General features: G+C 40.1%; 1 protein-coding gene across 2 annotated transcripts; it reads right to left on the bottom strand.

The window, feature by feature from the left end:
* On the bottom strand, window positions 1-26736 carry LOC115222285 (S-phase kinase-associated protein 2-like). 2 transcript variants are annotated; one of them, XM_029792459.2, is made up of 11 exons: window positions 26584-26736; window positions 19557-19770; window positions 16470-16614; window positions 16105-16213; window positions 14245-14359; window positions 12264-12313; window positions 10066-10200; window positions 7360-7458; window positions 5405-5532; window positions 4194-4353; window positions 1-1486 (listed from the first exon to the last, which is right to left on the bottom strand). In XM_029792459.2, exons 1-11 carry the CDS (start codon window positions 26649-26651, stop codon window positions 1291-1293), a joined length of 1419 nt encoding a protein of 472 aa, XP_029648319.1. In that variant the 5' UTR covers window positions 26652-26736; the 3' UTR covers window positions 1-1290. The 2 variants fall into 2 exon arrangements, with proteins under 2 accessions (XP_029648319.1, XP_036367015.1); XM_036511122.1 differs by having other exon boundaries at window positions 26588-26701.

Below are 26736 nucleotides of genomic sequence, written 5' to 3'. Positions count from 1 at the left end.
GTTAGGAAGGGCATCCAGCTGTAGAAACATTGCCAGATCAGACTGGGCCTGGTGCAGCCTTCTGGCTTCCCAAACCCCAGTTGAACCATCCAACCCATGCTAGCATGGAAAGCGGACGCTAAACGATTAACAGCCAATGTTCTAACCACTTGTGCCACAGATATACATCACATGGCATTATGAGGACCACAACTTAATTTGTGAGACCTGCATGGCAGCTTAGCGTTTCTCACTCCACCTCAGCCTCTATCAATGATTCTAACAGAGGTCCCATGAGGATGTTATGAAAATTCCCAGGAGGAAAATTCAATAGGACACAGGTCACATGTAAGGAGCACAAGTGTATATGAATGTGTGCTTATGTGAGAATTTGTAATAGTATGGCTGAATATACATTTGTTTGTGTATACATTTAATTCTGTATGAACTGTGTGTCTGTATGTATGTGTGTATGCACGCACACAAACAAACCAATCGAGGCAGACAGACAGACAGCATGGGCAAGAAATAATATCCATTGACTGTAACAAGTGCCACATGGAAAATCTTGTTTCTAAGCATTGCTTCCTATATATTGTATTCGATGGCATGAGGACCCATCCGCAAAAAAACCCCCCCACCACCCCAAGTTTTTTTTACATGATGTTGGACCTCTTATAAGCTTTAAGGCACTAAAGGCATTTTTCCCTGAATATGTTGTTGACACTGGGGTGCATCTAATATGTGTTTGTGTGTCTTTTATGTGACATCAAATATGATAAATCATCAGTTACTAAATTGAAATATTTTGCAAAAATTCCCTTGCTTTGACATTAAAAATTTACACAGAATTTGGCAGGAGAGAATATGCAATGAAATTTAACGCTTAAAAAACAAATAAAAGTCTTTAAATAAAAGAAACGAATTCATCAAGGTAAATAAAACCTACAATTTTAAACAATATACAACAATTTCAGTGTTAACGAATGGGTTTGATTTTTACAGTAAGTCTCGAGATAATTAGACAATGAAATGCTACGATAATTAGGATGTAATAAAATACAATGTGCTGTCCTGAAGCAGGATAAAAATCACAATCTGGGTGGTGCCTAAAAAGAAAAGGGACCTACAAGTTAATCCTTCCAATCACTGAGCTTCAGGAACAAAATACAGGGGATTAATGATCTACCCTTGTATTTACTTAGATCAGTTCAATTAAAACGATAATGATGATGATGATGATGATGATGATAAGCTGGGAAATGAGTGGAGGAGGAAGAAGGGGAAAAAAAAAAAATATGAATAAGAACTTCATAGGGGGTTGTCTCTGACTCTCAAACCCCAGATGCTGGTTCTGTGGATACCAGTTGTAGGGCGAGAAATCTTTGTGAAGGGACATTTATTGATAGCCACTTTCCCAAGGGCATCGCTGAGATGTTGCAATATTCCATCAGGTAACATTCCATAAATATTTAAGACAGACAGGTGAGGCAAGTTGCTCAAGGAACTGAAAGGAAATAAAAAAAAAAGGAAAATGAAAATGAAACATTGAAAATATGGAAAAAGCAGAGAGGAAGACACAGAAATTAAAACCTTCGTTGAGAAAACATAATCATTAACTGATTAGCATTTAAACCAGCAACACCTGGTCAAAATAATCTACCTATATTCTGTTCAAACTAGCCAGATTCAGCCTCTCACACCAACCCTAAAATATCTTTCTAAAAATAGAAATTAGCAAAATGCAATAATGAAAATGGAGGTGGGGGGTGTTGTAATGACTGATGTATGCAAAAAGCTAACTAAATGAAATTTTTTCTGAATTAAAAAAAAAACAAAAAAAAAAAAACTCAAAACCCCAAACCAGTGCTTTTCAAACTTTTTGCTGGAGCGGAACCCCAAGGAAACATTCCACTGGCTCGGGGAACCCCTGCGCAATAATTCAATAGTCTTATGCACACATATCTGCACAGGAGAATTAAAAATTACTGCCGATTTTAGCAGTTTTGTAACTTCTTGCAGAACCCCTGGACTGTACTGGCGGAACCCTGGTTGAAAACCACTGCCCCAAACTATTAGTGATAGATAATAGAGGGGAGATAATTTCATAAAATGAATTTTACTAAATCTACATACTTGAAAGGGTGGGGGAGTTACAGACAAGGGAGACAAAAATAGACATATTTTTGCCTTATCAGACTTCATCAGTGAAGTCTGTTCAAGTTAGCATTAGAAAAAGAGTTACAAAAATTTTCAGCCAGTATATTTTTGACTTAAGGAAATTTCATCTGAGAACTTGCCAGCCATATCATCACTGAGGTGCTTCCATTGGTCAGTGTTGACCATGCATCTGCACCTATACATGTAGGTCTGAGCAAGATTAAAAAAAAATTTTTTTATAGGAAGCCAGACAGTTGCCCATGCAAGCAAGTCTCTTCTCTCTATGTCACTAATGCTTATTCGTAGGAAAACCTATCCACTTGTAGACAGTGTGGCATCAGAGTTAACACAACTGGAACGGCACAAGGTATCTTGTCCAACCTGCCAACAATTCCACTAACGCACCGCCTTGGATTGGAATCTGTGCTTTTTGCTTTTAATTGAACCTGATTTGTGTGTGTATGTCTTTGTCTTGAACTGGTTGACCGTTGTAAACGAATGCCATTCACTTCCAATACTCTATGGAAGCATCTTTGGTCATAGGGAAATATTACATTGCTTAGACACAGGCAAAGGATTGGCGACAGGAAGGTCATCTGGTCATGTAAAGCCGGCCTCAATAAATCATGTCTGACCTATACAAGTGTGGAAAAGTGGATGTCAAAACAATGATTATGATCCTAAAATATTTTTCAGCAGTGTAAAATACAATAGGAATATCAATACTAGTGGTAGCAGCAGTACCAGCACCACCATAGTTTTCATGTCCACTTCTTACATACTGACATGGGTCGGATGAGGTTTTGCTGCAGCAGTATTCTATGGCCCGTTACTGTTCTTGTCATCAACCATTACCTAGTTTCCAAGTAATGTGTAACAGGAAGAGAGTTCAGGAACACTGGGGGAGTATCCGATCTGATCCCATCACATACAATTTAAGTGGAATAAACGGAGACAAAGTCAGGCGGTCTTCGAAAACAGTAAGTGGTGGTTTATTCTGCGGTTTACAGGTAAGAACTAGTGCACGTGTATCTCTGGTAGGGAAACAGGCAGCCGAATCCACAGGACTGGTTGCGATGCTTTCTTGTTGCGAGTCAAGACGATTCGTCGGCTCGCTCCCGCTTCTTTGGGGTGAGATTCTCTGAGTGTAGGGTTGTTCTCTGAGAGAAAGTCAAACTGCACCCGACCACCAGCACTGCTCATGCCAGAAAGACCGATTCAGCGGTTCGCTTCCGCTTCGTTGGGGTGAGGTTCTATGAGGGTAGGGTTGTTCCCTGAGAGAAAGTCAAGTCACATCCGACCGCTAGCGCTGCTCATGCCAGAAAGGCCGATTCAGCGGTCAGGCTTTTAGGTTCCAGTTCCTGCACATGCGCACGAGGAAAACTTCCAGTGGCCAACTGGAAGCAATCCAATTCTACGCATGTGCGCTGAAACTTACACAGTAGCGTCTCTTGCTCTTTAGACCAACAAACTAATTAACAACAGCTGCTCATGTTTCTACAGCGGAAACAAACAATGACACCGAGATTTTCGTGCAGTTTCCATCTACCAACAATGCTTACAAGGCACTGGTCAGTAGAAGGTTATAAGACACTTACCTACAGTGCCACACACACACACTACAAACAAACACAAACCCGTGTGTTGACAAGCAAACTTCTCAACTACACAGGCTTGTCACCAAACTCATCATCATCATCGTTTAATGTCCGTTTTCTGCGCTAGCATGGGTTGGACGGTTCGACCGGGGTCTGGGAAGCCAGGAGGCTGCACCAGGCTCCAGTCTGATCTGGCAGTGTTTCTACAGCTGGATGCCCTTCCTAACGCCAACCACTCCGTGAGTGTAGTGGGTGCTTTTTACGTGCCAGGGGAGTCTGGCAGCGGCCACGATCGGTTGGTGCTTTTAACGTGCCACTGGCACGGAAGCCAGTCAAGGCGGCACTGGCATCGGCCACGTTCGGTTGGTGCTTTTTACGTGCCACCAGCACAGGTATCACAACTGCTCATTTCTAGTAATTATCAGTAAAAATTTGACACAAGAATACCATACTTACTAAAGCGAAACTGGTAAGATACGATTACATCTGGTCAAAGAAAGATGTTCCAAGCTTTTCAAACCAACAATTGCATTGACAGAGTTTTCTGTGAGTAATGAAGAATCACTGAGATCCACGGTTATGAGATTAGGACAAGTCTTCACTAACTGGGTAACCTCTGGAAAAATAACATCGTTTGGGAATTATAAATAAGTTTCAAATCTTAAATATAAAACAAATGGCCAAATACAGTTCTATATTTAAGAGATGAGGAATTATGTGCATTATTTACATTATTTATATTCAATGGATATTTGTCCTCATCTTGCTTGTTGTTAACACGTTTCGGCTGATATACCCATCCAGCCTTCATCAGGTATCTTGGGGAAATTTCAAACCTGGGTTCTCATTCCTAAGGTATTTCTTGATGTTGTTGTTATTACTATTATGCAGCATGGAATTTTGTCAGTGACTAGGTCACCGTCTCAAAGTGACGAAAATATTTTGACAAATTGAAGTGAATTTAACGGTTTTTGTGTGTTTCTTAAATGGCTTATAAACACCTTCCGCGCTGCAATTGTTTTTGTTCCAGCACACGATCTCAGATCAGGTCACTTGCTATGCAAGTATATCTCCATAATAATAATAATTATTATTATTGTTGTTGTTATTGTTCTGGTCACTGCTTGGAATCGAACTCGGAATCTTGGGGTTAGTAGCCCATGCTCTTAACCACTACGCCATATGCTCACGGGCATATGGCGTAGTGGTTAAGAGCGTGGGCTACTAACCCCAAGATTCCAAGTTGATTCCAAGCAGTGACCCGAACAATAATAATAATAATAACATCGAAAAATACCTTAGGAATGAGAACCCAGGTTCAAAATTTCCGCAAGGCACCTGAAGAAGGCTGGAGGGTATATCAGCCGAAACATTGTATTAATAACAAACAAGATGAGGACAAATATCCGTTGAATGTAAATAATGCAAATGGCCAAATAATATTAGTTTTTTTTTCTTTCTGATTAAGCACAAAAGTTTTATATTTTAGTAAAGAAGGGATAGGAAGTTGTGGAGTCATGCATTTTATGTCATAGAACCAGCTGTGATCTCAGGTGGGTTGGTATCAAAAGGGGTTGAATATGAAAGAAACATTAACTAAATAAACATTAAAAAAAAAAATACGAAGATATAAAACACAAGGAAGAGGGTTAGGAACTCTAACTTACCTTCGTCTGTCAAATTTTCTCGAAACCCACTTATATTTAGTTTGAGTAAACTTTCAGGTAAACATAAGCTAAGATACATAAGGCTGTGTTGTTCGAGTCCTGTCCACGCAAGATTTAAAGATTCCAGTCTGAAAAAGAAACAGCATATATCGTAAAATAAAAAAAATAATAATAATTGTGTACAGTGCTCAGGTGCACTACAACTCATCTAAAGTGTATGTATAATCAGGTGTAGTTTCGGCGGATTTCGGAAAGCATGAGGGCCTTAAAGGATGCAGTGTCATGGCAGTCAACAACTGACGCAGGCAGTTTGTTCCATGCTTCAGCAACTCTGAGCGTGGAAAAATGTTTCTGAAAGTCATGGGAGCTGTGTTGTTTTCTGACTTTGTAGGCATGTCCACGTGAGTTAGACACATGGAAATCAAAAAGGTGTTCAGTGTTGTTGTTGGTGAGGTGGTTGATAACTTTGTGGGTGTTTACCAAGTCCGTAGCCAGACGCCGGAGCTTCAGTGAATCCATGCCCAGTCAAATCGAATGTTAAAAGTTGAACAATCAAACATTAAAAATGATAATAACAAAAGAACAAGGCCATACACACGGAATTTACTAGTTTGATGCTCGGTAAAGGTGGTAAAAAAAGAGTAGGTTTTTGAACATTTCGAGCATAGGCGTAGGAGTGGCTGTGTGGTAAGTAGCTTGCTTACGAACCCCATGGTTCCAGGTTCAGTCCCACTGCATGGCACCTTGGGCAAGTGTCTTCTACTATAGCCTTGTGAGTGGATTTGGTAGACGGAAACTGAAAGAAGCCCGTCATATATATGTATGTATATATATGTTTGTGTGTGTGTGTGTGTGTGTGTGTACCTGTGTCTTCATACTACGTGATGATTGTAAACAAGCATTACCATCGTGCAAGTGATGCAGTTCGATTCCAGTGTGAAAAACATATCTGACCACACAGTTTGTATGATAATGACAATCGTTTACAACAATCATATGTCAAGACAGAGACACAAGCATACATACACTCACTCACAATTTCACACACACACACGATGGGCTTCATTCAGTTTCCATTTACTAAATCCATTCGCTGATAACGTGAATGCCATGGATTTGTGCCCCGTACTGGCCATATGCTTTCTCATGCGAGCACTATTTAAAAGCATTTGTACTGGTACCATCTAGCACACACTGTAAAGTGTGTTGGCATTAGGAAGGGCGTCCAGCCATAGAAACCAAGCCAAATCAGACCAGAACTTGGTGTAGTTTGCCAGCTCTGGTCAAATCGTCCAACCCATGCCAGCATGGAAAACAGATGTTAAAGGATGATGATGATGATGATGGCTTTGGTCCACCTAGAGCTAAGGTAGAGGCTTGCCCTAGGTTCCATGCAGTGGAATTGAACTTTTAACTATACTCTTTTACTTGTTTCAGTCATTTGACTGCGGCCATGCTGGAGCACTGCCTTTAATCGAGCAACTCGACCCCGGGACTTATTCTTTTGTAAGCCCAGTACTTATTCTATCGGTCTCTTTTACCGAACCGCTAAGTAACGGGGACATAAACACACAAGCATCGGTTGTCAAGCAATGCTAGGGGACAAACACAGACACATAAACACACACACGCATATATATACATATACATATATACGACGGGCTTCTTTCAGTTTCCGTCCACCAAATCCACTCACAAGGCATTGGTCGACCTGAGGCTATAGGAGAAGACACTTGCCCAAGGTGCCACGCAGTGGGACTGAACCCGGAACCATGTGGTTGGTAAACAAGCTACTTACCACACAGCCACTCCTGTGCCTATATGTGGATGTAGAGCGAACATCTTAACCACACAGCCACACTTGGTGATAACGACACAAATAATGAAGATAGGAAAAAAAAATCACTGCAGTAATGATAGAAGACTCAAAAATAATAAATGGTGAACTGACTTACTTTCTACAGTTGGAAGCAATAGGCATGAGGCCATTATCTGTGATTCCTCTGGTCATACACATATTCAGAACTTCAAGCTGTTTGTTTTCACCAATATAACTGGAATGAATAATATAAACTCTTCATTAAACCTTTAGCATTTAAACCGGCCAAAAGTATTCTGCCTGTTTTATGGTCAAACTGGCCAGATCTGGTCTCACACACCAACCCTACAATATCATTTTAAATATTAGCAGCTTCCTCATCAAAATCTCATAGCTTCAAGATTAATGAATGATTAGTTCAAAACAATGTGGATGAAGAGGCATTAATTTTGGCAGAATAATCTCTCTACTCTTTTACTTGTTTCAGTCATTTGACTGCGGCCATGCTGGAGCACCGCCTTTTAGTCGAGCAAATCGACCCCGGGACTTATTCTTTGTAAGCCCAGTACTTATTCTATTGGTCTCTTTTGCTGAACCGCTAAGTGACGGGGACGTAAACACACCAGCATCGGTTGTCAAGCAATGCTAGGGAGACACACAAACACACACACATATATATATATATATACATATATATATGACAGGCTACATATATACAACAGACATATATAATGCGAACACTAAAGAGTTAAACTTTTGGAATTATTTCAACACCACAAAGCATAGGCCAGGTAACTATGTATCTCCTTTACAGCAGCACACCTGTTTATTCTCATTCTCGATCACTCTCTCTCTCTCTCTGACTGGGTATGTACCTCCTCTACAAGACACCTGTTTTTGCCTCTTTGTCTCTCTGTCACACTTTAATCTTTCATCATTTGACACAAGATCACCCCCTCCCCTTTCAAAGAATCTTTGCCTTGTAAGTTACTTGGTGACCCTGCCAGTACTGGTGCCATGTACAAAGCATTCAGCTGTAAAAACCACTCCAAAACTGACCTCGCATGTGCTCATGCCATATAAAAAGCACTCAGTCCTCTCTGCTCCAATCTACACTGGCATTTGGAAGGGCATCCAGATGTAAAAACCAAGCCAAAACTGACCTCGCATGTGCTCATGCCATATAAAAAGCACGCAGCCCACTCTGCTCCAGTCTACACTGGCATTTGGAAGGGCATCCAGCTGTAAAAAACTGTGCCAAAACAGACACCAGCAGTCTGGTGCAGTCTTTGGCTTGGCCAGCTCCTGTCAAACCCTCCAACCCATGCCAGCATGGAAAGCAGACGTTAAACGATGATGATGATTGTATCAACCAGACTATCAGGTGTTGATATACAGCAGGGTTGCATCACTTGAAAGCTACAATAATGCAAGAAAATGCATTGTGACCAGCGGTGCATAACAAGGCATGTTATTATTATTAGTGCAATGACTCTCAAGACACAAATCTTTTGGCGAGTCATGTTCCAAAGACCAGTTTAAAATAAATTTTACTTGCTTAGAAAATAGGGGCAGTATCTATGGCCTTGTACAAGGCCTCCAAGACTTGTAGGTAGGAAGGGAGGGAGGGGCATATTCTTGACCTGAATGCTTACAACATAACAGACTCTGCTAAAAAAAGAAAAAAGTGCCCAAGGATCAAGAGGTAGTGTTCAACTATGTGCAATGGGATTTTGTCTATAATCTCATCCAAATAGACAGTGACAGACATTTTTTTCTTTCATTTTATTTTCAAGTATACAAACTGATTTGACTGGAACCCACTCTGATTTCAGTGACCAAGAATACAAGAGTCTCTCCTCTGGATAGGATGTCAGCCCATTGCAGGTTTAGCCCTCTTCCAGTTATCACTGATATTCCCAGCCAGCACAAGCAAGACTTTTCGTAAGGTACAGATCCCACATAGCTATGGGGTCGAAAAGCTTGCATCCCAAACATATGGTCTTGGGTTCAGTTCCATTGTACAGAACCCTGACCAAGGGTTTTCTACTATAGTCCTGGGTCAACTAAAGCTTTGTGAATGGATTTGGTAGACAGCAACTGAAAGCTCATCATGTGTGTGTATGTATGTGTGTACATTGCCAGCCTCGCCTGGCCCCCGTGCCGGTGGCACGTAAAATGCACCAATCCGATCGTGGCCGTTTGCCAGCCTCGCCTGGCCCCCGTGCTGGTGGCACGTAAAAAGCACCATCCGATCGTGGCGGTTTGCCAGCCTCGCCTGGCCCCCGTGCTGGTGGTACGTAAAAAGCACCATCCGATCGTGGCCGTTTGCCAGCCTCGCCTGGCCCCCGTGCTGGTGGCACGTAAAAAGCACCATCCGATCGTGGCCGTTTGCCAGCCTCATCTGGCACGTAAAAAGCACCCACTACACTCACGGAGTGGTTGGCATTAGGAAGGGCATCCAGCTGTAGAGACATTGCCAGATCAGACTGGGCCTGGTGCAGCCTTCTGGCTTCCCAGACCCCAGTTGAACCGTCCAACCCATGCTAGCATGGAAAGCGGACGCTAAACGAGATGATAATGATCTGTTCATTTACAACAATCATAATGAGAGCACACACACACATGCATATATACATATACACAACAGGCTTCTTTCAGTTTTTGTCCACCAAATCCACTCAGATGGCTTTTTTCAACCCAGGACTATTGTAGAAGACACCTGCCCAAGGTGCCACACAGTGGGACTGAACCCACAGTTGGGAAATAAAGCTTCTTAAGTACATAGCCATACCTGAGCCTGAATATCATGTAAAACAATTACCCACCCCGCCTTACTTACCTACACACAGCATCGTCGACGTCGCAACTTTCAAGGCTCAATTTACGCAAGTCATGGCACTTAGCCAGAATCTCACCCAAGCCCTGCACAGATATATTTGCTATACTCAGGTCTAAATACTGCAGCTTAGAAAGCCTGTAAGTAAAAAAAAGAGATTTAGTTCACAAGAAGGCAAGGTACAACCATTTAAAATTACAATTTTCATGAATAAATTTGTTATGTAATTACTTCAGGAGGTAAAGGGGAAAATATACAAGATGCTAATTGGTTGGGTGGGGAGAGTAAGCAGGGTGTGTTTTAGCTTGATTCGTGGCCGTTTGCCAGCTCTGTCTGGCACCTGTGCAGGTGGCACGTAAAAAGCACCCACTACACTCACGGAGTGGTTGGCGTTAGGTAGGGCATCCAGCCGTAGAAACACTGCCAAATCTGACTGGGCCTGATGAAGCCTTCCGGCTTCACAGACCCCAGTTAAACCGTCCAACCCATGCTAGCATGGAGAACGGACGCTAAACGATGATGATGATGTAGTTATGTAAGACTTCAGAGTATCACAGACAAGATGGCACAAGGCCAACATGTATAAAATGTCAAAACAAGGCTAACATTAAAATAAAAAGCTGATATGGAATAAATTCAATTAAAATGCTTGAGACATCGCTCACTTAAATTTATCTCCATAGGCGCAGGAGTGGCTGTGTGGTAAGTAGCTTGCTTACCAACCACATGGTTCCGGGTTCAGTCCCACTGCGTGGCACCTTGGGCAAGTGTCTTCTACTATAGCCTCGGGCCGACCAAAGCCTTGTGAGTGGATTTCGTAGACGGAAACTGAAAGAAGCCTGTCGTATATATGTATATATATATATATATATGTGTGTGTATGTTTGTGTGTCTGTGTTTGTCCCCCTAGCATTGCTTGACAACCGATGCTGGTGTGTTTACGTCCCCGTCACTTAGCGGTTCGGCAAAAGGGTCCGATAGAATAAGTACTGGGCTTACAAAGAATAAGTCCCGGGGTCGATTTGCTCGACTAAAGGCGGTGCTCCAGCATGGCCGCAGTCAAATGACTGAAACAAGCAAAAGAGTATATTGTGTGGGTGACGAAGGAAGAAGTCTCTAACCCTTTCTAGCTGCCACTTCAAAGAAAGGACACGGAAAGAATTTTTCCCATAACACTGCCTTTGTTTCAATTCTTTTCAAGAATGAAGAAGAATTTGGCAAAATAATTTAGTTGTTACTAGCACTATGACCCGGCAACGCCAGGTCATAGTGCTAGTGCATGCATATACATATTTCTTGACTACCCACAAGGGGCTAAACACAGAGGAGACAAACAAGGACAGACAAATGGATAAAGTCGATTATATCGACTCCAGTGCGTAACTGGTACTTATTTAATCGACCCCAAAAGGATGAAAGGCAAAGTCGACCTCGGCGGAATTTGAACTCAGAATGTAGCGGCAGACAAAATACCGCTTGGCATTTCGCCCGGCATGCTAACGTTTCTGCCAGCTCGCATGCATATACAGCTGCGTGCGTGCACACATACACGTGAATACTATCCAAATCTCCAACCAATCACATACAGCTAGCTGGCATTCAATTGGCGTATCAAGTTTCGGGCATTTTGATTGGGTTTTGCATAGAAAATTCACAAAAAAGTCACTGCTATTGATTTTTTTAGTGGCTTTGTTGGGTGACTGGGGAAATGCAAAGATGTGCACGACCATCCTTTGATGGTTTTGAATGACCATAGAAAGTGCGAGCCCTCTAACTGAAAAATTGTGGATTTGTATAAAGGACACACACACACAGACATTTTGCCATTTATATAGAGAGAGATTAACCCTCTTAGGACACCCAGGCTGACTGATCAGCCCAAGTGATACAAGCTGAAAGGACTTTGAGGCTGATCCATCGGCCTGACGGAACAAATGTTGTGGATGGTTGGTTTTGAAGTGCAACAGATAATCAGAGATTGTCATTCAGTAGATGTATCTCAATAGAGAAAATATTTTGGTCTTTTTGGCTGCACATACCAAAACACCACGTGTCTCAAAAGTATACATGTGCTACAGTAATTGCTAGTAGAAAAGGGTTGCCGTTGGATATAAAAAAAGCAAAATTTAAAAAATGATAGGCAGTGCTCCAGCATGACTACAGTCAAATGACTGAAACAAGTAAAAGAATAAATGACTTACTTTGTAGAACTGAAGACACTAGTTGGACCAGTGTAGATTGGAGAAGATATCTGAAAAAATAAAAAAAAAACAAACAAAAGATTAATTTATGAAACACATCCTATTTCTTTACTGCCCACAAGGGGCTAAACACAGAGGGGACAAACAAGGACAGACATAGGTATTAAGTCGATTACGTCGACCCCAGTGTGGAACTGGTACTTAATTTATCGACCCAGAAAGGATGAAAGGCAAAGTCGACCTCGGCGGAATTTGAACTCACAACGCAACGGCAGACGAAATACCGCTAAGCATTTCGCCCGGTGTGCTAACGTTTCTGCCAGCTCGCCGCCTTCGAAACACATCCTATCATTTGCACAGGTCTGATTGAGTTTGAGGCAGATTTTCCACAGCTGGATGCCCTTCCTCTAGTCAATCCTTACCCATTTCCAAGCAAGGTAATATTCTTCCATGGCGAGACATTCCCCAGAACGTTGGGATCAAGTGATTCGTTCACAATTATCATGTGAGGTACGAGAGAGGGACACAAACACACAAATACATACATCAAGTATGGATGAAATACTGAAGAGCAAACCTCAGGACGTTGAACCTTTCAGGTGAGATGACGAAGGGCCGAAATACCTGGTGCCTTGCCATACTCAGGAAGACCCGTGCTCCGCAGCAGAAGTGTTAAGACCGATCCTTCGGGTCGCGTAAAGCACTTGTGGTGGTACCATATAGAAAAGCCCATGCAGCGCCATGTAAAAGCGCTCGTGCAGTGCTGTGAAAAACCACCCAGCACACTTTGTGAAGTGGTTAGCGTTAGGAAGGGCATCGAGCCATAGATTCCCAGACCGGGCGCTCTGTGTGTTTATTGAGCGAAAACGCCCAAAGCTTCACGAGGCTCCGGTAGGGGGGGGGGGGGGGCGCGTGGCGACCCCTGTTCTACTCCTTCGCCCCAACTTTCTCTCACTCTTTCTTCCTGTTTCTTGTCCCCCGACTTCCTACGCAACCGTAGAACTTTGCTTATCTTAATTTTGAAAAATGAAAGTATAAAAAATCCACATTATTTATGAGATGACCCAATATATAGACACACACATATACATTGTATATATATATATATATATATATATATATATATATATATATATATATATATATATAGTTCAAATTTACAGAAAACAAAAAAGATGAAGATAGATGAAGGAACAAGTAGCTGTATTAATTTGGGAAGAATGGAAAAATCTTTGACATTTTGAAACTACACTTTTCGACAGAAAGGGTTGAGAGGGAAAAAAAGTGGAGAGAGAACCCAAAAAAGCAGGGAGAGGGAAAAAATGAGTAGGAATTAATTGGTCCAACACATAATATATATATACATACATACATATATATATATATATTATATATATATACATACATATATATATATATATACATACACACATATATATATACATACATACATATATACATACATACATACATATATACATACATACATACATACACATACATATATTATATATACATACATATATATACATACATACACATACATACATATATATACATACATACACATACATACATATATATACATACATATATATACTTTATTATATATATATATATATATATAAATTAGAAAAAAAACACCTTTTATCAATTCAAAATGAACAATTAAATTACACCATCTAGAAAATTACATATAATAGAAATATTAAAATTAAAATATCAATAATATACCGATGATTAAGTAAATTGCAAAAAAATAATAAAAACGTATATAATTGGTAGAATAACGACACGTGTTTCGTGGCTATATTTAAGAAATGATTATAGTAAAAAAAATTAATTAATAGTAGTAGTAAAATCACTTCAATATAAATATAGCCACTCATCAGGTTAAAAATAAACTAGAATAATAAAATAATTAATAAATATACTTTGTTCCAGATGAAGAAAGCCAGTAACATTAAATAATGAGGCTTACCTCAGCTCTCGTTAGTCGGAGTACAACAACACCTCTGTTGAGAATCTGACCAAGAACTCCTTCGGTTAATGTTTTGTTGCCAAGATCTAGGCGCTTCCAAAGACACTCGGATTCCCTACAAATGACATTATGCAGAAGGTTAAAGAAGTAACAAATTCTTTTACATTCTTAAACAGTTAACCCTTTCATTACTGTATTTCTGTTGAGATGCTCTGTGTTTCTTCCAATTATTTTAAATATAACAAAGAATTTAGTAAAATAACTTAGTTATCATTCAGCTAGTGTTAGGAACATAAATTGTGACTAAGATTGGTGGAAGATTTGAATTCAAAATTTATGAAAACAAGACATTTGTACGAAAGAGCCAGAGCCGGTTTCAGCCAGGTTGGTAACGAAAGGGTTAAATAAAAAAGAAAAGGAGAATTTTATTTCGGATAACACTTCCATAGAATGTTATAACAATCCCTGGACAATAAAATATCTACAGATGTTATTCTCTGACTCACAAGTTCTTGGTAGAATTAGCCCCCCCCCCCCACCTGTCCATAGTCAGAGTTGAACCATAGATTTCAGTACTTGAAAATTTTTTTATGAAAGTTGCAGGTTTGAACAGTTTGTGTGTGCATGTGTATATGCATGCACTCCTCCACCATCTTCAATGATGTCCAAAGGAAAGTCAAGGTCAATATAACTTGGTCCCACAGTATCGTCACAGGTATTGACATCAGAATAAAAAAAAAAAAGAGTCAAAACTGACACTAACAATTCTACCAATCCATAGAACCAGATTGAGGTTTTACCGTAAATGACCTTAAAAGGACGAAAGTCAAAGTTGACTGTGGAGGAATTTGAACACAGAACAGACACCACAAGGAAATCTATCCAAGACTCTAAATGATTCTGCCAGCACAGCTAGGTACATGCATGGCTGTGTCAGTAAGAAGCTTGCCTCGCAACCATATGGTCTTGGGTTCAGTCCCACTGTGTGGCACCTCGGGCAAATATCTTTTACTTTAGCCCTGGACCAACCATGGCCTTGTGAGTGGATTTTGGTAAGACAGAAACTGAAAGAGACCTGTCATGTATGTGTGTGTGTGTGTGTGCGCGCTTGCATCCTCCACTACCACTCGACAACTGATGTTGGTTTGTTTACGTCCACTGTAATTTAGCAGTTTGGCAAAAGAGACCAAATGGAATAAGTAATAGGATTAAAAAAAAAAATTACTGGGGTTGCAGCATGGCCACAGCTCAATGAGTGAAACAAGTAAAAGATAAAAGATATTAATTGAGTCTAGTGTAAATGCCTAGAATGGCAGGAGTGGCTGTGTGGTAAGTAGCTTGCTTACCAACCACATGGTTCCGGGTTCAGTCCCACTGTGTGGCATCTTGGGCAAGTGTCTTCTACTATAGCCCCGGGCCAACCAATGCCTTGTGAGTGGATTTGGTCGACGGAAACTGAAAGAAGCCCGTCGTATATATGTATATATATATGTGTGTGTGTGTGTGTATATGTTTGCGTATCTGTGTTTGTCCCCCTAGCATTGCTTGACAACCGATGCTGGTGTGTTTACGTCCCCGTTACTTAGCGGTTCGGCAAAGGAGACCGATAGAATAAGTACTGGGCTTACAAGGAATAGGTCCCGGGGTTCGATTTTCTCAACTAAAGGCGGTGCCCCAGCATGGCCGCAGTCAAATGACTGAAACAAGTTAAAAAAAAAAAACAAAAAAACAAAAAAAAAAAAACCTCTTGCGATCACCAGACATGGGATTTATTTAGATTTCTAATATTGGGAAGAATTCTTCAAAATATTTAGAAAAAGATATCGGACAAAGGGTCGAAGTGTTTCATTAGCTACTTACATGATTCTTTGCCATTTTTTACACACTTGCGCACACTTGGTAAGTACAACTTTGGGCAAATATTTGAAGATATTCAGCAGAACCAAGTCAGGAAGCAACTCAGCCAAACCTGCAACGAAGAATTTGACAAGTCTAAGAATTCACAAATGGTAAAAAAACAAACAAACAAAAAAAACAACATATATATATATGTATGTATACTCTTTTACTCTTTCAATTGTTTCAGTCATTTGACTGCGGCCATGCTGGAGCAGAGCATCTCAAAATAAATATAGTAACGAAAGGGTTAAACTGTGATAAATAAAGGCAAAGAACGACTTTATGTGCAAATAGATTTTAAAATAATAGAAAGAATAGTAACTTACTTGAACCAGATCGACAAAGAACTTTCTTCCGCCTTCGAATGAAATCATCATCTCTCTGAGGCAAGCTCTTTAAAATACGAGGGTTCTGGGGGCTGCTGCTGTTAGAGTTATTTACAAGATGACTGGTGGCCATCACGCAAGGTGCCTGAAACAATTTAACAATCACTGGTTACTATAATATTAATACAAGCACAAAATCAAAACAATTTCGTTTCGTTTTTACAAATGAATTCATTTTAGTGTTTTGTGTTAGCGTTCGTTAGATAAATCTGCAATTGCAGATCACCATTATCATTCAACATTCATATAGGCGTAAGAGTGACTGTGTGGTAAGTAGCTTGCTTACCGACCACATGGTTCCGGGTTCAGTCCCACTGCATGGCACCTTGGACAAGTGTCTTCTGCTATAGCCTCGGGCCGACCAAAGCCATGTGAGTGGATTTGGTAGAGGGAAACTGAAAGAAGCACTTCATGTATATATATATATATGTATGTACATACATATATATATGTATGTATATACATATATATATATGTATGTATGGATATACATAGATATATGTATATATATATATATGTATGTACATATATATATGTATGTATGTATGTATATACATATATATATCACCGTGACCGACCAGGCTATCAGATGTAGTTACACATCGCTGGTCACAATGCGTTTGCATTGTTTTAGCCTCCAAATGACGCCACCCCGCTGGCTAAGCGAGCAGGCTAACAGAAGAAAGAGTAGGAGAAAGAGCGGTGAAAGAGTACAGCAGGGATCACCACCACCCACCGGAGCCTCGTGGAGCTTTTAGGTGTTTTTGCTCAAAAAACACTCACAACGCCCGGTCTAGGAATCGAGACCGCGATCCTGCGACCGCGAGTCCGCTGCCCTAACCACTAGGCCATTGCGATGTATGTATGTATGTATATGTTTGTCCTCCCAAAATCGCTTGACAACCGATGCTGGTGTGTTTACGTCCCTGTCACTTAGCGGTTCGGCAAGAGAGACCAATAGAATAAGTACCAGGCTAACGAAGAATAAGTCTTGGGGTCGATTTGGTTGACTAAAAGGCACTGGCATGAAGGGTTTTAATCAAATAAATCAATCCAAGTACTTTATTGATCATTTTTGTGAAACTGCTAAGTTATGGACACATAAACAAACCAGCACCGGCTGTCAAGCAGTCATCATCATCATTTAGTGCTGCTTTCCATGCTAGCATGGGTTGGACGGTTCAACTGGGGTCTGGGAAGCCAGGAGGCTGCACCAGGCCCAGTCTGATCTGGCAATGTTTCTATGGCTGGATGCCCTTCCTAACGCCAACCACTCCGTGAGTGTAGTGGGTGCTTTTTACGTGCCACCGGCACAGGTGCCAGGCAAAGCTGGCAAACGGCCACGGTCGGATGGTGCTTTTTACGTACCACCGACACGGGGGTCAGGCGAGGCTGGCATAGGCCACGATCAGATGGTGCTTTTTACGTGCCACCTACACAGAGGCCCGTTGGGGCGGCACTGGCAACGGCCACGTTCGGATGGTTCGCTTACATGCCACCGGCACTAGTATCGCAGCTGCAATTTCCATTGATGTTGATCGATTTTGATTTTGAGCAGTGTGTTTGTCGAACACAAACACATATGTATTATTCATAAACGAATGTTATTGGCAGTAACTTCAAAGTTTTGGTCATTGCTGGACTCATTGTCAATATTATTCCTGTAGAAGAATAATTAATTTTGTATTCATCATCATCGTTTAACATCCGCTTTCCATGCTAGCATGGGTTGGACGGTTTGACTGGGGTCTGGGAAGCCAGGAGGCTGCACCAGGCACCAGTCTGATCTGGCAGTGTTTCTACAGCTAGATGCCCTTCCTAACGCCAACCACTCCGTGAGTGTAGTGGGTGCTTTTTACGTGCCACCGGCACAGGTGCGAGGGTAGGCTGGCAACGGCCACGATTGGTTGGTGGTTTTTGCGTGCCACCGACACGGAAGCCAGTCAAGGTGGCGCTGGCATCAGCCACGGTTGGATGGTGCTTTTTATGTGCCAGACGATGCTGGCGAACGGCCACGCTCAGATGTGTTTGTTATGTGCCACCAGCACGGAGGCCAGTTGATGCGGTGCTGGGTACGGCCACGTTCGGATGGTTTTCTTATGTCCCACCGGCACTGGTACCACAAACTACAAATTCTACCAAAGTATAGAGTAACCCATCAGATTAATGTAAAATTGTTTTTTTTATAACTGAACATAAAAATAAACAATCACACACAATAGGTTTCTTTTAGTATCAGTCGACCAGATACATTCACAAGGCATTGGTCTATCTGGGGCTATAGGAGGAGACATTTGCTCAAGTTGCCAAGCAGTGGAACTGAACCTGAAACCATGTGATTGCAAAGTGAGCTTCTGAAAAGAAAAAAGACAAACTGATAACAATGGCGAAGATTACAACTTCTTTTTTTTTAAACCTATGTAGGTTGAAATCTCATATCTCAGTTCCATTTTCAGGGACTGTTCACACATCATCATCGTTTAACGTCCGTTTTCCGTGCTAGCACGAGTTGGACGGTTCAACCGGGGTCTGGGAAGCCAGGAGGCTGCACTAGGCTCCAGTCTGATCTGGCAGTGTTTCTACAGCTGGATGTCCTTCCTAATGCCAACCACTCCATGAGTATAGTGGGTGCTATTTATGTGCCGGGGGAGTCTGGCAGCAGCCACGATCAGTTGGTGCTTTTTACGTGCCACCGGCACAGAAGCCAGTCAAGGTGGCGCTGGCATTGGCTACGATCGGTTGGTGCTTTTTACGTGCCACTGGCACAGAAGCCAGTCAAGGCGGCGCTGGCATCGGCCACATACAGATGGTGCTTTTTACATGCCACGAGCACAGAAGCCAGTCAAGGCGACGCTGGCATCGGCCACATACAGATGGTGCTTTTTACATGCCACGAGCACAGAAGCCAGTCAAGGCGGTGCTGGCATCGGCCATGTTCGGATGGTGCTTTTTACGTGCCACTGGCACAGGTATCACAACTAATACATGAAAAGTAAAAGGTAAACAAAAATTTTGAATTCAACTTACATCAGGAACCTGGCAGTTGTCGGATATTAGGGTTGCTGGCGTCTTTTCCACAGATGTTTTTAGTGGGCAGCTGTTGGAATTACTATCTTGACTGTTGTCTGTTAACGGGCCAACACCGAGTTCTTTATACATGTAGTTTTCCGAATCCATGAACCAAGATTCTTTTTGTTTTGAAGCAGGATGGCCTGGTAGGGAACCGCTGGCTTTACGCTTTCTGTTAAGCATAAAATTAAAAGAAAATTTACGTTCTCTCTCAAATGTGTATCAAAATTGAGGGTTGCACAACAGAGCTTGGCCAAGTTTATATTCTGAGACCAAGCAATTTAAAAGCAGCAACCCCTTCACAATGTGAATCACTGTACCATAAATTTGGAAATGAGAGATATGTATATATATACATCAGTTCATATATATATATATACATCATTTCATGTAGAGGCGCAATGGCCCAGTGGTTAGGGCAGAGGACTCGCGGTCGTAGGATCGCGGTTTCGATTCTCAGACCGGGCATTGTGAGTGTTTATTGAGCGAAAACACCTAAAAGCTTTACGAGGCTCTGGCAGGGGGTGATGATCCCTGCTGTACTCTTTCTTCTGTTGGCCTGCTCACTTAGCCAGCGGGGTGGCGTCATTTCAAGGCTAAGACAATGCAAAGCGCATTGTGGCCGGCGATGTGTAACAACATCTGATGACCTGGTCGGTCATGGTGATATATATACTCTTTTACTTGTTTCAGTCATTTAACTGCGGCCATGCTGGAGCACCGCCTTTAGTCGAGCAAATCGACCCCGGGACCTATTCTTTGTAAGCCCAGTACTTATTCTATTGGTCTCTTTTGCCGAACCACTAAGTGACGGGGACGTAAACACACCAGCATCGGTTGTCAAGCAATGCTAGAGGGACAAACACAGACACACACACACACATATATATATATATATATATATATACAACAGGATTCTTTCAATTTCCGTCTACCAAATCCTCTCACAAGGCTTTGGTCGGCCCGAGGCTATAGCAGAAGACACTTGCGCAAGGTGCCACGCAGTGGGACTGAACCCGGAACCATGTGGTTGGTTAGCAAGCTACTTACCACACAGCCACTCCTGCGCCTATATATATATATATATATATATTTCTGTAAATAATAGTTACAAGCTTTAAGCTTATAAGTGTTCACCAAATAGTGGTATATAAGCCCTCGACATGTACATTCTCGTAATTCTCAGCAAAAAAGACTGAGAGATTAAGTATCAGAAATGACAAAAAAAAAAAAAAAAAAAAAAAAAAATTCAGTGGGGTTGATTTGTTTGACTAAACCCTTCAAGGTGGTGCCTGAGCATGGCCAAAAAGTCCAATGACTGAAACAAATAAAATACATACACACACACACACACACACATTCGTGCATGTGTCATAGTGAGGGTTTATCCAGCCATAAAATCTTTGTCTAACTCAAGCTAACAAATTTTAAGTCATTGCATCTAAACATAGGCGCAGGAGTGGCTGTGTGGTAAGTAGCTTGTTTACCAACCACACGGTTCCGGGTTCAGTCCCACTGCGTGGCACCTTGGGCAAGTGTCTTCTACTATAGCCTCGGGCCGACCAAATTGGATTTGGTAGACGGAAACTGAAAGAAGCCAGTCGTATATATGTGTATATATATATATGCGTGTGTGTGTTTGTCCCCCTAGCATTGCTTGACAACCGATGCTGGTGTGTTTATGTCCCCGTTACTTAGCGGTTCGGCAAAAGAGACCGATAGAATAAGTACTGGGCTTACAAAAAAAGAATAAGTCCCGGGGTCGAGTTGCTCGATTAAAGACGGTGCTCCAGCATGGCCGCACTCAAATGACTGAAACAAGTAAAAGAGTATTCCATAATGCAAAATGTAAAGCCACGTTCAGAGATGAGTTATATTTGAGACTCATGCTGTTGGCTAAGCGAGCAGGCCAACAGAAGAAAGAGTGGTGAAAGAGTACAGCAGGGATCACCACCCCCTGCCGGAGCCTCGTGGAGCTTTTAGGTGTTTTCGCTCAATAAACACTCACAATGCCCGGTCTGAGAATCGAAACCGCGAACCCTCTGCCCTAACCACTGGCACAGGATTAGATAAATGACAAACATTCTATCAAGCTCTAAACTCAATTCCTGGTTGTTGCATATTAGCACTGGATTAAATTAAATGGAAATTAGGTCAACCCTAACCTGTAGTGATAGTATAAATTAAAGAGACATTTTACTTAAACCTTAATTGTAAGTCCTTTTCCATTGTTACTTACATATGTTCCATTCTGGAGTAATCCACACTTCATCTTTGAGAAACACTGCTCTTACTCTGTAATACTAACTCCACCAACTTAACCATTAGGCCACATTACTTCTACACAGACACACAAACAAATGTATACATAGGTACAGCCTAATAGTAAATCAGTTTTTTAATAACCTAAACAAAAAAACTGATTTCTATTTGGAATCTAACACTAACGTACTATAAGTGAACTTTCACCTGTAAAAATGGTTTTATAAACAACAAAACAGGCGTCATCCCAGCTGGCAACTGAAGTATAAAATTTACTTGACTCATCATTTAACACCAAACCATGAAATTACTGGATTCATCAGCCAGCACCAATTTCTGTTTTACGACCGCCACAACAAAGGTTTTATATCTGTTCCACATACTCTCTCTCTTTTAACTCTTTTACTTGTTTCAGTCATTTGACCGCGGCCATGCTGGAGCACCGCCTTTAGTCGAGCAAATCGATCCCGGGACTTATTCTTTGTAAGCCCAGTACTTATCCTATCGGTCTCTTTTGCCGAACCGCTAAATGACGGGGGACAATAACACACCAGAATCAGTTGTCAAGCAATGCTAGGGGGACAAACACAGACACACAAACATATACACACACATACATATATATTTTTTCTCTAGTTTCAGCTCAGAGCTGCGGCCATGCTGATGCACCGCCGTTAATATACATATATACGACAGGCTTCTTTCAGTTTCCGTCTACCAAATCCACTCACAAGGCATTGGTCGGCCCGGGGCTATAGCAGAAGACACTTGCCCAAGGTGCCACGCAGTGGGACTGAACCCGGGAACTATGTGGTTGGCAAGCAAGCTACTTACCACACAGCCACTCCTGCGCCTATAGACAAATAAAATAAAAAGAACATAAAAAAACTTTATAATAACAAATATTTTGTATTTAACTCTAGAAATTGAAATCTATGCTCACAAACGAATTATACACTCCAGAATAGATTAACAACTTATTCTCTTCATGTCGGCGACAAAAAAATTCAATCAGGTTGCTTGTACATTTTTATATGTATACTAGCAGTATCGCCCGGCGTTGCTCGGATTTGTAAGGGAAATAACTATATAAGCATTTTTAGAGAGTTATAGCCAAAAAATAGCAAAAAAAATGGAAAAAAAACAACGGTAATTATTTTTAAAAATCGTTGACTCATCGTAGACATTTTTAGAGAGTTACTTCCCTTATATAATAGCGAAAAAATGCATTAAAATGGAAAAAAATGATGGTAAATTATTTTTTAAATCGTAGACGCGCGCTAATACCCAGAAGGGCTCGATATGAATCACGACTATAAGATACCCACTTTTGGTTAAACTGCCCCGCAAAATGTGGGAGTAGTTAGGAATCTAAATCGTAGGAGACAGACAGCACACAACCTCACTTTTATATATAAAGATTTGTAGATTATATATTTTAAAATGTCCCATTTAAAACACTTATTAAAACTATTCCTAACGAAATCAATAAAATCCATAAGGACAGCAACGGGAATAATCAGTATTGAATTACATTAAATTCAGAGGTTTTAAAAAATATATATCACTACCAGTATGGATTTATTAATTATTCTCTTCCCTGTATAAATATAAATTTCAATGGCAAGATCCTTTCTAAATTATATCTGTATTTAAAAAAAAAAATTAAAAAAATTTTTTTATTCCAAATAATATTATTTCTACTCTAGGTAAGGCACAAGGTCTTGAAAATTTTGGGGAAGGGGCTTGTCGATTACATCGACCTCAGTGCGTAACTGGTATTTATTTCATAGACCCCGGAAGGATAAAAAGCAAAGTCGACCTCGGTGGAATTTGAACTCAAAACGTAGCAGCAGATGAAATACTTATTTCTTTACTACACACAAGGGGCTAAACACAGAAGGGACAAATAAGGACAGACAAACGGATTAAGTCGATTATATCGACCCCAGTGCTTATTTAATTGACCCCGAAAGGATGAAAGGCAAAGTCGACCTCGGCGGAATTTGAACTCAGAACGTAGCGGCAGATGAAATACCTATTTCTTTACTACCCACAAGGGGCTAAACACAGAGGGGACAAACAAACGGATTAAGTTGATTACATCGACCCCAGTGCGAAACTGGTACTTATTTCATAGACCCCCAAAAGGATGAAAGGCAAATTCGACTTCGGCGGAATTTGAACTCAGAACGTAGCGGCAGACGAAATACCTATTTCTTTACTACCCACAAGGGGCTAAACACAGAGGAGACAAAAGGATTAAGTCGATTATGTCGACCCCAGTGCGTAACTGGTACTAAATTTATCGACCCCGAAAGGATGAAAGGCAAAGTCGACCTCAGCGGAATTTGAACTCAGAACGTAGCAGCAGACGAATACCTATTTCTTTACTACCCACAAGGGGCTAAACACAGAGGAGACAAACGGATTAAGTCGATTACATCGACCCCAGTACGGAATTTGAACTCAGAACGTAGCGGCAGACAAAATACTGCTACGCATTTCACCCGGCGTGCTAACGTTTCTGCCAAGCTCGCCGCTTTTTTTATTCCAAATAATATTGATATAATAATAATAACAATAGGTTAATAATCCACGGCAGATGTCCATCCACTTCTTGACATCTGGTATTTGAAAGACAACGAAACAGCTATGTGGTCACTTGATACGCAAGAAATAGCAGCCAATTTCTGTTCAAATCATCTGAACAGATCCTTATTCAAAAGATAGCAGTCACGACTAGAATGCCTTTAATCAATGGGTCTCTTCAATGAAGGTTGATCTTAGGTTTGGACAACAAAATTACGAAAAAGCAAACAGATGAATGCGATGATATGCACAGATGAAGAAAAGGGTGGGAATTTTCTCTTAAATAAAGATTCGGTATCATCGTAAATGTCAAGAATTTTAAGAGACATTCTATAATGCCTGGTGGCTCCTAGGAATATTCAAATTTATACTAATTTTGAAATTCGGATCATACAAATCCAATCAAGCCTTGTGTTAGCTAATTACTGTGAAAAATAAGGAAAGGAAATAAAAAATACTAATAAACTCCTATTAATTTGTTCCCGCTGCATTTGTAATATGGTTTTCATTTTCTTTTAACCTGATTACGCACAGGGAAGGACGCATTAAGCAGCTTTACACACACAGCTGATAAATACAGTTCAGATCTCTCTCTCTCTCACGTATATATATATATATATACATATATACAATGCATCTCTGTATATATATATATATATATATATATATATATCTTTACACACAGCTGATAAATACAGTTCAGATCTCTCTCTCTCTCACGTATATATATATATATACGTATATATATATATATACGTATATACAATGCATCTCTGTATGTATATATATATATCTTTACACATAGCTGATAAATACAGTTCAGATCTCTCTCTCACGTATATATATATATTATATATATATATATACGTATATACAATGCATCTCTGTATATATATATATATATATATATATATATATATATATATATATATATATATATATATATATATACGTATATACAATGCATCTCTGTATATATATATATATATATATATATATATATCTTTACACATAGCTGATAAATACAGTTCAGATCTCTCTCTCACGTATATATATATATATATATGTACGTATATACAATACATCTCTGTATATATATATATATATATATCTTTACACACAGCTGATAAATACAGTTCAGATCTCTCTCTCTCTCACGTATATATATATATCTTTACACATAGCTGATAAATACAGTTCAGATCTCTCTCTCTCTCTCTCTCAAAGTATATTATATATATGCACACACATACATATATATAATGCATTTATGTATATATATATCTTTACACATAGCTGATAAATACAGTTTAGATAGATCTCTCTCTCACGTATATATATATATATCAGAAATATTAAATTTCTAAATTAATCATAGAGATATGTACGGTGGTGGGGCGATATAATGGTTGTTGACAGTAAACAACCATTATATATATATACACACATACATATATATATATAATGCATCTCTGTATATATATATATATCTTTACACACAGTTAATAAATACAGTTCAGATCTCTCTCTCTCACGTATATACATACATACATATATATAATGCATCTCTGTATATATATATTTTACACACAGCTAATAAATACAGTACAGATCTCTCTCTCACGTATATATATATATATATATATATATATAATGCATCTCTGTATATATATATATATCTTTACATACAGCTAATACAGTTCAGATCTCTCTCACGTGTATATATATATATATATATATATATATATATATATGTATATAATGCATCTCTGTATATATATATATATATATAATCTGTACACATATACATATATTGGTAATTGCATATCTATTCATCTATAAAGGTGCATGTGTGTGTGTATATATATATATATATATATATATATATATATACACTTACACGTCTATGTGTAGGTACACACTTGCAAAATGTATGTATAATTATGCCTGAAAATGACAAACACAGCAAAAAATTCCTAAGCAAAAAAAAAATAACATTAAAACGATGAGAGAGCGAAGCGCCAAAAGACAAACACCAGATTAATTTTTCTGGAAGATCTAATGAAAAAAAAAATATGAAAGGATGCTCAAAGCATTCACTGGATGTCACTGAATACATTTCTATACCGACCTACTGGGTGCATTTTCTTTTTCGTGGGCGGTAGTCTTGGATTTTTTGCTTTCTTTCACATTAACCATGTTTGATTTTAGCGCCAAACACGACAACAGCCTCCAAAGCAGAACGATTCCCACAGACCTGCGTACTGCGACCGGAAGTAGATAC

This window comes from Octopus sinensis, linkage group LG19 (assembly GCF_006345805.1).
Source record: "Octopus sinensis linkage group LG19, ASM634580v1, whole genome shotgun sequence".
NCBI classification, from domain to species: Eukaryota; Metazoa; Mollusca; class Cephalopoda; order Octopoda; family Octopodidae; genus Octopus; species Octopus sinensis.
Note: the sequence above shows the minus strand (reverse complement) of the source record. Positions and strands in the feature narration are given on the sequence as shown.

Excerpts from the sequence above, each read along its gene's own strand:
- LOC115222285 (XM_029792459.2), bottom strand. The coding sequence starts at position 26,651 with ATGGTTAATGTGAAAGAAAGCAAAAAATCCAAGACTACCGCCCACGAA. Across the intron at positions 10,201-12,263 it reads AGTGTCTTCAGTTCTACAAA|GCTTTCTAAGCTGCAGTATT; the intron begins GTAAGTCATTTA and ends TTTTACTTACAG. Across the intron at positions 1,487-4,193 it reads ATCTTACCAGTTTCGCTTTA|TTCCTTGAGCAACTTGCCTC; the intron begins GTAAGTATGGTA and ends ATTTCCTTTCAG.